The 16,812-nt window shown below is 56.0% G+C and overlaps 5 protein-coding genes across 5 annotated transcripts; 2 read left to right on the forward strand and 3 right to left on the reverse strand.

Annotated features, from left to right (window-relative positions):
* Positions 1–2,636: 2,636 nt before the first annotated feature.
* Positions 2,637–5,264, reverse strand: CTHT_0043980 (uncharacterized protein; the record flags this gene model as incomplete). Its single annotated transcript, XM_006694727.1, has 8 exons — positions 2,637–2,704; positions 2,771–2,846; positions 2,935–3,186; positions 3,294–3,717; positions 3,776–4,152; positions 4,208–4,375; positions 4,450–5,135; positions 5,198–5,264. 8 exons carry the CDS (start codon positions 5,262–5,264, stop codon positions 2,637–2,639), a joined length of 2,118 nt encoding a protein of 705 aa, XP_006694790.1.
* A 2,069-nt stretch (positions 5,265–7,333) lies between these two features.
* Positions 7,334–9,314, forward strand: CTHT_0043990 (uncharacterized protein; the record flags this gene model as incomplete). The annotated part of the gene is made up of 2 exons (XM_006694728.1): positions 7,334–7,340; positions 7,432–9,314. 2 exons carry the CDS (start codon positions 7,334–7,336, stop codon positions 9,312–9,314), a joined length of 1,890 nt encoding a protein of 629 aa, XP_006694791.1.
* Positions 9,315–10,071: 757 nt separating this feature from the next.
* On the reverse strand, positions 10,072–11,628 carry CTHT_0044000 (uncharacterized protein; the record flags this gene model as incomplete). The annotated part of the gene is made up of 1 exon (XM_006694729.1): positions 10,072–11,628. One exon carries the CDS (start codon positions 11,626–11,628, stop codon positions 10,072–10,074), a length of 1,557 nt encoding a protein of 518 aa, XP_006694792.1.
* An 881-nt stretch (positions 11,629–12,509) lies between these two features.
* CTHT_0044010 (26S proteasome regulatory subunit-like protein) lies at positions 12,510–14,141 on the forward strand (the record flags this gene model as incomplete). The annotated part of the gene is made up of 3 exons (XM_006694730.1): positions 12,510–12,977; positions 13,042–13,868; positions 13,949–14,141. 3 exons carry the CDS (start codon positions 12,510–12,512, stop codon positions 14,139–14,141), a joined length of 1,488 nt encoding a protein of 495 aa, XP_006694793.1.
* Positions 14,142–14,745: 604 nt separating this feature from the next.
* CTHT_0044020 (alanine transaminase-like protein) lies at positions 14,746–16,317 on the reverse strand (the record flags this gene model as incomplete). The annotated part of the gene is made up of 2 exons (XM_006694731.1): positions 14,746–15,800; positions 15,906–16,317. The coding sequence occupies 2 exons, from the start codon at positions 16,315–16,317 to the stop codon at positions 14,746–14,748; spliced, it is 1,467 nt and encodes a 488-aa protein (XP_006694794.1).
* Between the last annotated feature and the right edge of the window lie 495 nt (positions 16,318–16,812).

Raw genomic sequence — 16,812 nt, forward strand, 5'->3', positions numbered from 1 at the left:
AGTTGACAACGCTCCCAGTTATGATCGATGCCATTTTCCTGGACGGCAACATCAGGAAGAAAGTAATACAACCTTAGATGGAGGTAATCTGGGCATCATTCGACATGATCTGTCTCCCCAGACCCCTAATCTTCAGTCATCTGGATGAAACAACATTGTCGCCCTGGGGTGTCCAGGGAGAAACTGGGAATGACAACACCCCTCTCACAGACCCCTCCGACCCAGCCAGATCGAGCCAGACCAGCCTCAATGACCCTCTGTGACTACATCAGTTCTCATCGATGCATCAATTTGATTGAATCCATCCCACCTTAAGCATGCTGCTGCCGATAGTGGGAATCCTCAAGTGGGACCCATCCGATAATGCTGCGTCTCGCCATTGATACCGGTAACAGCTCCACAGCCAGCATCCATGATCGGCCCTAAAGCGCAAACGATCTTGGCTTGTTAGCAAGCAAGCAAGCTTTTCTGCATCGCGAGCTTGTTTTGTGATGGGAGGTGCCCTCGGTTTCCGTGATGTGACGTCTGCAATCTCACAAACGAGCCTCTCGAATCTACAGGATGCGACACGTGAATGCGACACTACATAGTGTGTCAGCAACCAGGAAAAGAAGAATCTGTCCAGCGTTGTGAGACAGCGTCGATTCCGTTCTCTAGCGATCGGGATAAGGCTTGGCGATGCGATTGGACCGCCGCGCCCTCGAATCTCGGCCCGTTGTTCGATGGATCAATGGATCATCTGCGAGAAAAAAAAATGCTACCCCTCGCCCCTATCTCAACAATCTTCAAGGTGGGTTTTTGACTCACACCGCAACACGGCAGACTGCCGGATACCTTGACATTTTTACGCCGATTGGGCCTAACCGGCGTCAATGGTGAAGCACGGTGAGGGCATTGCGCCATCGCTGCGGCAAAAACGATCCCAGTCGCCAAGTTTGACTTCGAAAAAGTCTCGGCCGTTCTGTTTGTATCCGTTGGATTCCTTGGCATGTGACGGCGGGTTTGCTCGTAGCGGGAGCTCTCTGAGCCGCACAAACGTCAACCGGGATATGGGCGCCGAGGGGGCTTCGGAAGCGACCCGGTGACTACCTTCCATGTTCCATGATAGCCTCGGGTCAGGACGGTAGTTACGTACTACAACCTACTTAGGTACTTGCCCTACATTGCATTGTAACATTGCACGTGTGTTTTGCTCGTCGCCGTTATGAATGGACTTCTGTCTCGCTATGTCATACCACCTGCTGTCACACGCCCCGGCCGCGGGTACGACATCAATTGTACAAAACAGGGCTTCAAAAGCAAACATTCCCGTGTCAAAAAGCAAAGAAACAACAGGGAGGAGAAGGTCATACGCCGCTTGCAGATATTATCATACAAGCTGACGGCAGCTCACCATACATGCCAACTTTTTGAAGCCTGAGGCTGCCATAAGCAAAACAAAGGACACATCCACCACATGTATGAATCAGCCGACCTATGATGTGATGATACTATCTACGGATACCTACCCGCGCCTGGCAAGGCGGTCGCCGCCACACCCGCCCTATTTTCCTTCGCTGCAGGGCGGCAAACATGCAGTGAGCTTGGCTCACTGCATGATAAAATACCCCCCCCCCTCTTGGGCAAGTTGACAGGGCGAATATTGTTTGTCTCAGTTCGGCATCAACGCCCGGCGGTGTCCCTGGACCAAAGATGTTGTCCTTACAACTTCATAAATGCTCATATCGAGGCCTCTCGGGAGTTTTAGGGATGGCTAATTTGCTAGTGTGGTCTCGAGTCGAGACGATGTCGTCATAAGCCGCCTTTCATCCGTTCCAATCTTTTTAATTTTCCACTCTCAGCAGCGGCGGCGGCAGCAGCAGCAGCAGCAGCAAGCATATGATAATTTTTCCTGCTCTTTGACCTTGGACTTCATCAAAAGCTCCATTGCAATCACAGGCTGATCAGGGAGTGGAAAACCTTACAAAGCGGCGCTAACCTTGGCGCCAGCAACTTTCTCCACCACCCGACCCGAGTGGGTTCCGGTAAGATCATGCCACCCCTGCTTTCGAGGAAAAACAGTGAACCCGGAAGCCGAGAGAGTGGGGGTCATCATGAGCTACATCGGGCGGGTAAACGAAGTGGGATCCATTTTTGGGAATTTTTCCAACAACCAACCTCCTGTCGCTGGCGGCACGGGAACCAATTGTCGATCCCGGAGCTGCATCCGTCCAAGCGTTTTGGTCTGCCGGGCGGTTGAGCCGCAGGACAAAAACAACCGAACGTTGCCGAGGGTACGGAAGGAAGTACGTATCCTGTTGCAAGCAAATTCCAGAATCCGGGACATGGGGGGAACGCCTGGGAAACACAATAAGAATCGCATCACTAGGTACCCAGAGTGAGGTACCTAGATTGATGTACACTGATGTAGAGAATAACCGGAAAAAGAGAAGCTTCTTGGCGTAACTATTCAACTCAAAACGGTAAGGATATCGATGAGTAATCCTATACTCGGAGAGGGGCTTCTTGCGAGAAGTTCTTCAAAACAAAGTTGTACAGACGCATTTTTTTCCCGATAGGATCACAAAAGTCACAAAACCGAGACTACCCTAAAAGCAGCGTTGAGTAATCCAAAAAGCATTGACACGATTATCCAACTAAGCCTCAGTATGTCCTCCCACTTCGGGTGTCAGCTCGGAGGGTCTGCTCCAGGTCCGTATGTGTCCTGCAGTGCCTGTCAACATCACAACCCCGGGACGTGAGGAGCCTGATAAAAAAAAAAAAAACTTACCTGACTTGCAACTGGTCATGATTGCATCTGGCGTGAAGCCGATCCAAGACAGCGGGTCGTCGTCGATAACCTTACTCTATACAAGCGGTTAGTTCATGGATGAGACTACCAATATCATGGAGAAGCATCAAAGAATCGAAGCAAGCCAAGGGGATATGACGTACTAAAACAGGAGGCAACATGGCCGTCGCAGCGCGGGACTGGACAGGGTGCACCAGTACCTCCCTTTTTTTCGCTTTCGAATCATCGCCGGCTCCCGCAGGCGCACTTGCATTCGCGGTATCAGGGCGCGACATCGAAGACATGGTCGAGTCAGACCTGACCCTACTCCCCTGGACCCCTTCACCACCGTTGCTGGTGACTGCCCCAGACTCGGGGGCGAAGGAGTTGCTGGCGCCACGCTGACGGACGGATGCCTACACACAACAATCAGCACCATGGTTATCGCCTTGGGGGTAGACAAAGGGGGAGAGAAGGGGGGGGGGGAGGGGGGAAAGCGAGGGGGGACGGAAAGAAGACATACCGCCCTGGGCCGGTTCAACATCCCCACGCTAAAATCCCACAAACAGATCCTGCAATCCTCGCCGACACTGCCAAAGCGATAGTTCTTGTCATCGCATCGCCACGGGTCGAACGCCACAGAGGTCACCCAGGAGTGGTGGCCCTGGCAGCGGGCTACCAACCCCCCGGGGACGGCCGAGCTGCTCCCATTGAGGGTATCGGTCTCGGCGGCGGCGGCGTTAGTGCCGTTGGGACTGACATCGGAGGTTGAGACGTTCGCCGTGGAGCCGCTGGTCAAGCCGCGCTGAGGACGAGGAGAGGATGCTTCAGAGGGACACCAGATCGAGAGGAGATCGTCTTGTCCGCCTGTGACGATGTACTTGCCGTCGGGGGACCAGCAGACGCAGGTGAAGCCGCTGTAGTAGGAGTAGAAGATGTGTAGAAGTCTGGGAGGGGTTAGTTAACCGATTCAACGGCAACGATACAGAGGAGGGAAGGACGTACTCCTCGCGGAGGTAATCTATCACCCTGAGGCTACCATCTTCCGACACAACAGCCAGATGACGACAATCAGGAGAGAAGGCGAAGGCGTTGATCCGGTGATTCGACAACTTCCAAACTGCGACGGGGTTCGTCTTCTGGTTCTTGGAGTTGACTGATTTAAGGACGTGCATCTGCTTGGAGTAGTTGACCCGGCTCGTCCGGACAGTCTCAACACTAGGTCTGCCGCCGGACACAGCATCATCTTCGGAAACGAAGGCCGCATCTTCCTTCTCTTTGTCATACACCACGAGTGAGCCGTCCCAATGAGCGGCAAGGAAGAGGTTCTCTGAGCCGGGGATCCACTTGATCTCGGAGACGGGGGTGCGGTTGATGATGCCCTATGAGGGTAAGCAAGGGTTCATAGTGGACTCATGGAAGGGTCTCAATACTGACATTCTTGTTGAGCCGCGTGTATCGTTGTGAAATGGGCTCCCACCAGATGATCTCGCCCGTGGAAAAGCCCATGACCATATCGATATGCGACTGGCTCTTGGTAATCTTGTTCACATCATGACACAGGCAGTGCGCCCTTGTCAATAAGATCTTGGTGAGATATTCTGCCTATTCCCCAAACAGTCAGCATCTCAACCCTGCCGCCTTGCCTTCTTTCGCTCAACCACACCGGAATATCATACCTTAATAGCCGACGACAAATCCAACCACTGAAACGCCCTCCCCACATTCGCAAACGCCAACAATCCATCCTTGGCCCGCTCCTGCAAGCGCTTCCCCAGCGCCTCATGGCAAATGACTCTCGAAATAAACGATGAGTTTGTCTTGCTCATATTATTCTTCGGCTTTCGCAGCTTGCCCTTGGATGACCCGCTATCTCTCTGGGACGACAGCAGCGAGTTGCTCTCTCCAAACGCAGGAGTAGCGGCGCTGGACGAGGCATTAGACGACGCGAACAACGGCACGGTCACGTCGCTTGCCGTCGCGGCGTTACCGCCACCGGCGCTGCTGGTGCCGAGCCGGCCTGCATCGCTGATGCTTTCGCGGACGTCGGTTGAGGACTGGCTTTCATCGGGATGCTCTCGGATACTGCCGGCGGTGCTGGCTATTGGCTGCTGCTGCTGCTGCTGCTGCTGCTGGATGGTGCTATCCTTCCGGGATAGGGTCCGGTAGATAACTGTAGAGGGGCCACTGCTGGCATTAATGCTGTTACTGTTGTTGGGTATGTCGAGAGTGATGAGGGAGACTTTGGTGCCGGATGTGGCAGGCTGGGGAGCGGTTGACAGAGGGTTCGGGTTGACAACGGGGGCCTCGGAGGGGTGTGGTGGAGGGGTTGCGAGGTGTAAGTCCTCTTTTAGCACGTACAAGCCTAGCGCAGGGACCGTTAGTCAAGTGTCCGTTTGTGTTAAAGTGAGATTCTAGTGGGCATACCCTCTCCTACAAGGAACTGGTACTGTGGCCCGGAGGGGTGTGATAGCTGGTTATTTGTCTCGACCATTTGTGATGGTGTACTTCCGGGGACTGCAGTGGGATATCCCGCCTGCGTCGGATATTTTGGGGGGGGAGGTGGTAGAACGCTGGAGAGAGAGTAAGCCATCAGTCATCATGGTGGGCAATGGATAATGGTCAGTGAGTGAAAGAATGAGCTCGGTGATACGATTGAGTGGGCTTTTGCATTATCATGAAAGCCATGACAGGACAGACAGGGGAGGGGGAGGGGAAGGTCAGCGAGCCAGGCCGAGCTCGGATTCAAGCATGGGAGAGCATGTATAAGCATGATTTTGCATTTGCCCATCGGTGACCCCCAACCTCACCCCCCATCACCCAGCGGCAGGCTGGGGACTGGGGACATCTCGATCTCACATACAACATGGTCAATGGTGTGCGGTGGCCTTGGCCAATCGAGTGGCTACGCTAGAGTACGGGTACGGTGCGGAGACCGGGAGATGGCGACCAGTCTGGATTGGATTGAGGCTTATTTTCTTTGCCGCCTTGGAACTGGGTAGCTCAAAATTCGGACTGGCCCGACACGTCTGCCAAGCCTGCGAGCAGATAAGGGCGACCGACGACGTGATATGGGTAATGTGAGAGGGGCCCGGTTTGGGAAAACGGCCGAGACTGAACGTGTGCGCGCGATGAGTGAGGGGCAGCAAAGCTTAGTCAGGATAGGCGAGCTGTGAGACAGTGGGTGAGCCAGTGGCCGGGTGGGGAGGGGGGGGGGTTTTGGCGGCGGACGCTGGTGACGCTGACAGATGAAAAAACGGGTGGCAGCGATATTGTGGTGATAGTGGGTGGCCGGATGAAGGGACTCTTGGGATTAATGGGTAGATTTTAAAAGAGCAACCTGGACCTGGAATGCTACCGCGTCACGGGTGCCTACTGCAGGCTGCTCCCTTATTATCCCTTCCTTGAATCCTCGCGCCTGTCAGCACTTGTCTTCGATCTTCGATCGCACGGCAATGTAACCGTGCAACGTCGCCGCGTCTTAGCCTACGGTAGCCTCGCCCGGCTTGCCGGCGAGCTCATGGTGCAGGATTGGAGGATTCAAACTTTTGGAAGCTCTGGAACCATGTCGCGTGTTGCTGCTGCCACTGACAGACGGCGCCGTCTCAGGTAGTATCGTTGGAAGCTCGAGTGTGGGGAAGCGGGGCACGTTTCGTCCCGAGACGCATTTGGTACGGTAATTACGATCTGTTCAGCGCCGTGGTTTCCAAGTCTGTATGTGATTGGGCAGTGTGCTGATTGCGCTTTGAAGCTCCCAGGAAATGGTCTGGAAGAAGTGGAAGAGACAAACAAGACTATGTAATGTTTTACAATATGCCAGCAAAGTGTTGGCAGAAGTCTTGTTCTTTGTTTACTACTACGTTCTTTCAAGCAGTAATGCCGCTAGTCCGAGCGCATAGACAAGATTTTTTTTTTATTGGACACACTACTCAACAACTCAATGAATGACACCCACCAGCAGTGAGCTTGATGTGTCAAACTGGCATTCTTGAAGAGGGCCCATTCTTGTCAACACTCCACTGAGTCCTTTACAAAGGTCTAAGTAAGCTTTGGAAGTGATACGTGATACTTTGTCGGCGGTTGTCGGGTTTCTTACAGCTCTTACATCAAGGAGTAAGTTACCGTCCCGACGGGAAGACGGGTTTGGTGGGGCGCAACCCCAAAAACAGCGCGGCTAGCCAGGGCTGCTGCGCTTAACTGGGGCATCTGGGGCTGCTGCTGGGGCGCGGGATGCGGGCAATGGGCCAATGACCGCCAACGACCTCAACAACAAGCTGGGGAACGCCAACGTCTGCGAAACAACTACAAGCACTATGGTCTGACAGCTGCCCACCAGCGGTCCGCAATTACCGTGCTGCCGGCGTTCATTGATCGCGAGAGCTTCGGCCGATCTGCTGCTCAAATATAATATTGCCGCTCCCCAGCCCCGCCCGAGAGCCGCAAGGCCATGGCGCTCTGACAACGACCAGCTCTCAGCTCTCCCTGTGTTGAGCGTCAAGACTGCCCCCGACTTGGAAAGGCGAGTAAAGACAGCCCAGTTTGCTCAGGTAGACTGTTGCAGCCATGACGAGTATGTCCTCCAACGCCTTAGCCCAGGCCGGAATAACTATAACTGGCCAGGAAGGCAAATGTGTGCAATAGCTGACACTGGATGATTTTAGCCCGCACTGTCCGCATCTGCGTCTGCGGCGACGAGGGCACGGGCAAGTCTAGCCTGATCGCCTCGTTCGTCAAAGACACCTTCGTCACAAATAAGATCCAGAGCGTGCTGCCGACCGTTACCATCCCGCCGACCATCAACACGCCCGAGGATGTGACCACGACCATCGTCGACACCTCCGCTCGCCCTCAGGACCGCACCGTGTTGCGCAAGGAGATCCGCCGCTGCAACGTTATCCTGCTGGTCTACTCCGACCACTACAGCTACGAGCGCGTCGCTCTCTTCTGGATGCCCTACTTCCGCTCGCTCGGCGTCAACGTGCCCGTCGTGCTGTGCGCCAACAAGTCCGATCTCCAGGGCCCCGGCAGCACCGACAAAGTCGTCGAGGAGGAGATGCTGCCTGTCATGGCTGAGTTCAGGGAGATCGACTCGTGTATCCGAACCAGCGCAAAGGAGCAGCACAATGTCATCGAGCTGTTCTGGCTCTGTCAGAAGGCGGTTGTATACCCGATTGCTCCGCTGTATGACCATAAGGAGGGCCAGCTGAAGCCCGCCTGTCAGGCCGCTTTGCGAAGGATATTCTACCTGTGCGACAAGGACCAGGACGGTTATTTGAACGACAAAGAGTTCTTGAGCTTCCACGCCAAGTGCTTCGACGACAAGCCGCTGCCGCCGGAGGAGTTGGATAACATCAAGCGGACGGTCAGCAAAGCTGTACCGACCTCCAGCGTCGAAAAAGGACTCGACATGCGGGGCTTTCTTTACCTGAACAAGATCTATGCAGAGAAGGGCCGCCAGGAGACCATCTGGATCATCCTTAGAAAACATCATTACGAAGATAGTCTATGCCTGGAGGATAGCTTTCTCCACCCTCGCTTCGACGTACCCGAGTTCTCTTCAGCCGAGCTCAGTCCAGCGGGTTACCGCTTCTTCATGGACCTGTTCCTAACATTCGACAAAGACAACGATGGTGGTCTCAATGACCAGGAGCTGGATGCCTTGTTCGCCCCAACCCCGGGTCTTCCTCCATCCTGGATAGAAACCAACTTCCCCACAACCACAGTGCGCAACGAGGCTGGACACATCACCCTCCAAGGCTGGCTCGCCCAGTGGAGCATGACCACCTTCCTCGAGCCCAAAACCACACTAGAATACCTTGCCTATCTCGGCTTCGAGGGCCCCAACGCGCGCGACTCAACCACCGCCGCGCTCAAAGTCACCAAACCTCGCAAGCGCAGACGACGCCCCGGCCGCGTCGAGCGCAACGTAGTCCTCTGCTACATCTTGGGCTCCTCGGGGGCCGGCAAATCCTCCCTCCTGGACGCCTTCCTCAACCGCCCCTTCGACACGCTCTACCACCCGACCATCAAACCGCGGCGCGCCGTCAACAGCGTCGAGCTTCACGGCGGCCGCCAAGTCTACCTGATCCTCGAAGAACTCGGAGAACTAGAACCCGCCATCCTCGAGAACCAGGCCAAGCTCGACGCGTGCGACCTCATCTGCTACGCTTACGACTCCTCCGAGCCCGACTCCTTCTCGCACATCGTCGAGCTGCGCAAGCGCTATCCTTACCTGGACGAGCTCCCCGCCGTGTACACGGCGCTGAAAGCCGACCGGGACAAGACCACTCAGCGATCCGAGTTACAGCCCGATGCGTACACGGCGGCGCTGAATATGGCCGCGCCGTTGCATGTCAGCGTCACGTGGAGCAGTATTAGCGAGCTATTTGTCGCACTGGCGGAGGCGGCGACGAATCCGAGTACTGCGTTCCCGAAGTCAGAGGAGCCGCCCGACAGGACGAGCTTGTATATGGCGCTGGCGGCGACGTCGTGTGCGGCGCTCGCAGCGGTGCTGATTTGGCGTAGGTCGACCAACTCGGCATAGGGCGTCGACGTTGTGAGACGGGTGGAGAGGAGGTAGGGTTTTGGGGGGGGGGGGGCAGGCTGGGGCTGTTGTTGGATATGGGCCCAGATACTGGAATGGAGGGATAGAGAAATTTATTTCTGTAAATCGGGAGCAAGAGGTCAGGGCTATTGCTGTCCCTAAGAGCGCACACGCGTCATGATTGATACCCCACTCTGCTGTCTGCATGCGGCCTGGAGTTTGATTCTCTTGGGTTGTCTGGCAGGCAGTTTAGCGCTTCGGATAGTGTTTAATCGGTTAATTTACGTTATTCCAGTATCCATCGCTTCCTTCCAAATTCTCTTACATATGGGAGAATGATGCTTGATGTTTGATGTCCGGAGCGAGGACGGGTGAGAATATTTTTTCGACCCTCTATCATAGCTGGCATTGAACCCCTAGGATAGTCCGTTCTCTAGTTGTACTCGGAACCTTCCTGTAACATCATTATCTCCGTTAAGTCATTTTCTTAAATATACAACTAACCCGAAACCTAGGCCTCTCGTCTATATGACTGAGCTGATGCCCTGCCTAGTCGATGTGGCATTTAACCCTTCCATAGGAATTGAGCAAAAAAAAAAAAAAAGAGATAATATTTCCATCCGACTGAACCCAATTTTTTATTTCCTCCCCCCCCCCTTCTCCCTTTGGGACGCCCCGGGAAGGGAAAAGGAGGGGGCCGGGGGAGGGGGGGCTATGTTTTCCTTTCCTCCCACCCTCATAACCGCTGTTCGAGCATTCACACCCGATAAAAGCAAAACGCCACATAAAAACTCGCTGCCTCCATCTCCTCCGGCGTCACTAACAACTCCCCTGTCTCCCGACTCCTCACCCCCATCCGCTCACTCAGCGCCCCCAACTCCCTATCATCCTTCTCCGCAGCCCACACATCCGCAAACGGCTTGTGGTATTGCAGCTCGAGATTATAGTCTTCGGCCAGCGCGCGGAAGGCTTCCCAGGGTACGACGTACTCGGGGACTTCTTCCACGGCTTCGTCGAGGAAGAAGTTATACTTCCAGCCGAAGGGCGGGCGGAAAATGCCATCGGCGGGAGTCGCGCCGGGGAAGCGCACGCGGTAGATGCTGTTGCCCCATTGGGCGGTGTCATCTTCGGCTTCGCCTTCTTCGGTGGCGTCTTTTTGTTTGGAGTCAGGGTCGGAGGTTGAGGCGCCGTCTTGGGAGGGTTCAGAGGAGCCGGCGGCTTGCGCGGCTTGAAACTTCTTCTTCTTCTTCTTCTCCTGGAGCTTCTTATTGAACTCGACGACCTTGGCGCTGATGACGTCCGAGTTGGGGATGCAGCCGATGAAACGGCCGCCCTTCTTCAGCGCGCCAGCCACATTCTTCAGCATCTGCCGTGCCTTCTCCTCCGACTCAAAGGCATAGTGCATGCAGAACATCATACTTACCACATCAAACCCGCGGCTGCTGGCCAACGGCGACGTGGTAAACCCTACCTGCCGAACGATGTCGATGTCCCCGATCGACTCAGAAAAGCAATCCTTGACATGGAACCTCGCCTCAAACGTCCGCGGCGGGCGTCTATGATGGCCGCCCCTACCGCCCCGTCCACCACCCCCACCGCGGTTCGCCATATTCCTGTACCTTTCCCTCGCCTGCTCAATAGACACCTCGGCCGGGTCCAGCCCGACGTACAAATCCACCTTCTGCGGCGCCTGCTGCCACTTGAACAGATCGCCGCCCTTCCCGCACCCAATATCCAGCACCAACAACCTATTTCCCGAATGCAATCCCCTCTCGAGTGCTCCCGGTGTGTAATCCTCGTCGGGAGAGAACTTCTGAATCAGACAACTCTTGACCCAGTTATTGAACGCGCGCAGCCCTTTAATCCGGCTCTCGGTCTTGCGCCACTCGCGACCGCGTTCTGGCACAGAGTTATAGTGCGTGCGCACGATGTCGTTGATGCTCTGGCGCTGTTGTTGTTCCTGCTGTTCGGTGGCTTCGCGGAGTTGGCGCTCGCGCTCTAGGGCCCGTTGGCGGATCTGCTCGCGCTCGGCTTCGCTGATGCGGGCGCGCTGGCCGGGACGCTTGAGCTTGCGGGGAGCTTCGCCAGAGCCGGAGGGAGTGTTGTTGCTGGTGCTGCCGCTGGCAGAGGCTGCACTCGCGCTAGCATTGGTGCTGGCGACGCTGTCGCTAAGTTTGATTTTCTTGTCGGGTTGGCCTTCGGACGGGGAACAAGGCCGCTTTTTCGCGGGGGCTAACTTCTTTGCATCGAAGGGCTGAGGGATGGGATCATTGTCATCCTGGGTTGTGGCTTTTATTTGTTTTGTTGACGACATTATGCTTGACGGTGAATTGGTCTCTTGGTGTGGTTGTTGGAGAAAAAGAATAGTCTCCGGGGGTCGAGAACGCCGTTGAGGGCGGTTGGCGATCGGAAGGCGAGAGAAATGGTGGATCTGGTCGGATGGAGGGCTGAAACGAAGTCGTACAAACACAGATGGCAAATTTTTCGCGTTAATTGAGATTCATGAATGTGAAAAAGTGCAAAGTCGGTCAGAAACTGTTGAGATGGGTTTCTGTGTGTTAAAAAGTTTCCTGTTTGGTTTACAGAGGGTTGGTTGGTTTTGAAGCGCAGTCACAGGTTACAGTGGCTCACAGCGCATTACAGGGAACCGAGAGCCAGGCTCCAGCTAAGGCTACCGGGGCGAGTGGGCCCTTAGCCTTGCAAGGGATGTTGTGCCCCCATGGATCGAGCGGTCCAACCAATCAGGAAGCACAGTTCCGGGACTGGGCAGCAGTGACGCGAGCTTTGCAGCCTTGCCCGCTGCCCAGGCCTGACAGCCAACCGTCATCTCCAGCGACGGCTGCTTGTCCAGTGCTTCAACTGCCCTGTGCTTGAACCTTAGGTAACTTCTGGTGGGTAGCTGCCGCCCTCACGCCCTCACGCCCTCAACGCCGACCCTTAGCCCAAAGATTTTGACGATCCTACAGCCCATCCGTGGCATTTCATAAGCGACAAGACCAGCTCGACTTTTCACGAGCGTCATTCGTCCGATTTCCATCCAGTCGAGCTGCAGGAGAACCCTCCTTTCGCCCCAGTCGATCCAGGCCAAAACTTCCCCCTCGATCTCTCTCCAAGCCCAAGACAGGCCCAAAAACAAAAACATCCGCCGCCGAACCTCAATCACCTAAATAAACCTTCCACACACCCTCCACAGCCATGGGCTCAGATCCGCAGTACGCAAAGTGGCCTTTGCTGCCGCTGGCCCAACATGTCTTCACTCTCACGAACCCCTACGCCGCGCGCCCCGCGCAAGAGATCGCCGCCAAGCAGCTCCAGGAGGCCATCGCCGAGCACAAGATGGCCCCCTTCTACCGCTACCTGGCCCATCCGATAGAGGGCATCCTCAACACCATCGGCGAGACTGGTAGTGCGAGCGCCCCGGTCCCAGGGAAGCTCGGCAGGAAGAGCAGCATCGCCAGCGGCATGATCGCCACGGGCAGCGCCGGCTCCAGCATAAGCTTGCCGTGGGACGAGGCCCTCTACCAGTCGCTAGTGGCTGACAATGAGCGCGAGCTGGAGGGCTTTCAGAAGGAGGAGGAGGAGGCTGTCGAGAAGGCGGGTGATACGGAGGTGCTCGCTGCGCGGGGCAAGCGGGCTGAGTTCTGGGCTAGGGTTGGCGACAAGGTTAGGTTCTCTCCTTAACGCCGTATAGCGTAAGAAAGACTCCATGCTGACTGACCGCCAACAGGAAAAAGCCATCGCAGCCTACGAGGACGTCTTCGAAAAGACGGGCGTGCTGGGTGCCAAGATCGACATCGTGCTGGCCATCATCCGGATGGGGCTCTTCTACGGCGACAAGCACTTGGTCAAGAAGCAAGTCGCACGCTGCAAAGCACTAGTCGAGTCGGGCGGCGACTGGGACAGGCGCAACCGGCTCAAGGCCTACGAGGGTCTGCACCTCCTGACCATCCGTAATTACAGCCTGGCAGCGCCCCTCCTTCTCGACTCCCTCTCGACCTTCACCTCCTACGAGCTGTGCACCTACAGCGCGCTCGTCGTCTACGCCGTGCTCGCCGGCTCCGTCTCCCTCAAGCGCGTCGACTTCAAGTCCAAGGTCGTCGACGCCCCCGAGATCAAAGCCATCCTCGGCGACGGCGAGGACAAGCTGCTGGCCCTAACCGGCGCCATCTCCGCCGGCCCAGGCGCAGACGACTCCGACATGGTCGTCGAGTCGAGCTCCACGCCAACCGGCAGCAAGCAACAACAGGTGGTCAACCTGACAACCCTGGGCACGGGCGCCGACGGGCAGCCCGAGGCCGAGATCGCCATCGACTTTAGCGCGCTGGCGCAGCTGGTTAGCAGCCTGTACAATGGGCGGTACCGGCTGTTCTTCCAGGCACTGGCGCGTGTGGAAGAGCAGTTCCTGACGCAGGACCGCTACCTGCACGAACACCGCGGCTGGTTCATCCGCGAGATGCGCCTGCGGGCGTACCAGCAGCTGCTGCAAAGTTATCGGGTTGTTGGGCTGGAGAGCATGGCGGAGGAGTTTGGCGTTACGGTCGAGTATTTGGATCGGTATGTCCTTCCCCCCCTCTCTTCCCTCTCCTCTCCTCCCCTCCCTCCAGGGGTACGCAAGTTACTGACAGTGAGTGCAGCGACCTCAGCAAGTTCATCGCCGCCGGCCGCATTCCCTGCAACATTGACCGCGTCAGCGGCGTCATTGAGACCAACCGGCCCGACGACAAGAACAAGCAGTATCAGGAGCTGGTGCGCCAGGGAGACCAGCTCATCACCAAGCTGCAGAAGTATGGCCAGGCGGTGCGTCTGAGGGGAAGCGAACGGTCTTAATTGTCAGGGAAAGTGTAATGGCAGGCCTGCCTGTATGATACAAATACATCTATGATATCTCCTTAGTAGTTTCATACGAAAGACTTGCCCTCCATGTTGGTCGAGGGTAAAGAACCTAGAGAAAATGAGAGGGATAGGGCCATGGTCCTATGAGTTGCCTTAGGCCCCACAACATGTGATCCGTAGTTCCTACACACGGGGAATATCCCCTGGATCATGCCAACATCACGCCTTTAACTCCCATTCCTCCCACACAAGATAAGATAGAACACAACTGGGGGTATTAGATTTTTTATTTTTTCTTTTTTCCTTCGTTGATTCGTCTAGCAAGAAAAAGTTGAACCCAACGCTGGCTACGCCAAAGCATGCCATGCCACTATGCCACGCTGACCATCCACGCGCCTTGCCTGCCTCTTTTTGTCTAGATTATGAGAAGAGACTAGAAAACAACAGACATATCTTTTTTTCATCATCAATCCAGTCATCGTGCATCGCACACATAATTCAAAACAAATGAAACATGACACCCTAAAAGCCCACTCCACTGAACACTTTATATCTCTCACTCGCCCCCACCCCCTATTCTACAAACAAAGTTCAATGCTTAATCCCGGTACTTGTCCATAAACTCCTGGTGGAACTTGACAATCCGGCCAACCCACTCAGTACCCGGAGCAAGGAAGGTAGTCCGGAAGTGGAGGGTACCCGGCTCCTGGCCGAAGCCCGAGCCCGGCACGACGCACACACCCGTAGCCTCGAGCATGCGCATGCAGTAGAACTCGTCGGGGGTCCGGCCCTCCGCAGCAGCCGCCTCACACGCCTTGGCCGGCAGCTTGATGCGCGGGAAGAGGTACATGGAGCCCTGGGGCACGCCGCACTCAACACCTTCCATCTGCTCGAAGGCGGCATGCAGGGCGTTGGCGCGCTCGCGCAGGCCGTTGAAGATGGCGTCGTACTCGGCGCGGTAGAGGTCGTAACTGGGCTCACCCGGCTTGGGCGGGTTGACCATGAGCTCGACCAAGCACTGGCCGATGACAGGGGCGCACAACATGATGGAGACAAACTTGTAGATCTCCTGCTGCACGGCGGGGTCGAAGCCCACCAGCTCGAAGTAGCCACCGCGGTGGCCGCACTCGCCGACCATACCCTTGGAGACGGAATGCAGCGAGGCGAGCTCGATGTTATCGTAGACACCGGGCTGCTCCTTTTGCATCTGGCGCAGCATCTTCTTAAAGGAGATGAATTCGCCGATAAAAACATTGGTCTGGTATACTTCGTCGGCGATGATCACGAGGCGCTCCTGGCGCGCGAACTCGATCACGGCCCGGATGTCAGACTCGGGGAGGGAGGCGCCCGTCGGGTTACCAGGGTTGATGATGACAACGGCACGAACGTCAACACCCTCGGCCTTAGCCTTCTCGCAGGCCTCCTTGAGCACGTTGAGGTCGGTGCCCCAGTTGGTCGACTCGTTCAGGTAGTACGGCACGCACTGGGCATCGAGAACCGAGAGTGAGGCCGTGTACAGCGGGTACTGTGGAATGGGGACCAGCACACCCGTGTTCTTGTCGGCACAGATGATGTGAAGGAGGGTGTTGACGGCCGAAGAGGCACCGGCCGAGAGGTAGATGTCCTGCCAGTTGGCGGGAAAGCCATCACGCCCTGGTAGAGGTAAGCCATTGTTCACGATGCAGATAGCAGAGGTGAGAAAAGGGTGGTTTTTTTGGGGAGGAGGGGAAAGAGGGGAAGGTATTAGAGGGAACTCACTCTCAAGGAACTCGGCAACGCTCTTACGGATAGCCGGGACGCCATTGCTGGCACTGTAGGCACCAACAGAGCCGACCTCCTTGAGCAGCCACTCCGCGCGCTCAATGACATCGGTCTTGTAGCCGAGGTGCTCGATGAGCACATCCTTCTTCTCCAGCAGGCCGGGGTTTTCAAGGATGCTCAGGACCTGGCGGAAGAAGGTAATGGGCTTCTGGTCAAGCTGCTGGGGGTTGCCGATGTTGGCCGAGATGACGGTGTCGAAGGGCAGGTCGGTGGCGCCCTGGGCCAGCCGGGCGCGATACTCCTCGGACTTGACGGCCAGCTCACCGCGCACGGCGTATTTGGCGGCCCGCACATGGGGGTTGATGTTGTCGATATTCAACCGACGGCTGGAGGTGGCTTCGGACGCCATTGTGCGGTGTTGACTTCGAGAAGTGAGCTTCGAGGAGTTGGTCGCGGTAAGTGCAAGAGGGGAAAATGCACACCCTGGGCGATGGCACAGCGGGGTAGAGGCAGACACGAGAAGGCCAGAGAAGCCTATGTCGGGACGCAAAGTGGACTGTTAGAAAAAAACGGCGGTTCAGGGGTCAGGGGTGTTTGTTTGCTTCCGAGTCAGCGATCCTCGGCGACCTGGCGAGGGGCAGAGCAAGGTTCTTTTATGTGTAAGAATAAGACGGGACGATGGGATGAAAAGAGTCCTCAACCAACAAAAGGAAAAAAAAAAAAGAATGAAATTGTGTCAACACCGAGGCCGACCTTACGTATGCGATGGTGGACCGTAAAGCACAAAAGCGATCGTATGACAGAGATAAAGCGTGGGGTAACAGGCACGACAGGAGAGCTACGGCAGAGAGCCAGCCGCGGGCTAGATGAAAATGACTGATTTTTGGGAATTGCCATCCGAGAC

This window comes from Thermochaetoides thermophila (assembly GCF_000221225.1).
Source record: "Thermochaetoides thermophila DSM 1495 unplaced genomic scaffold scf7180000011818, whole genome shotgun sequence".
NCBI classification, from domain to species: Eukaryota; Fungi; Ascomycota; class Sordariomycetes; order Sordariales; family Chaetomiaceae; genus Thermochaetoides; species Thermochaetoides thermophila.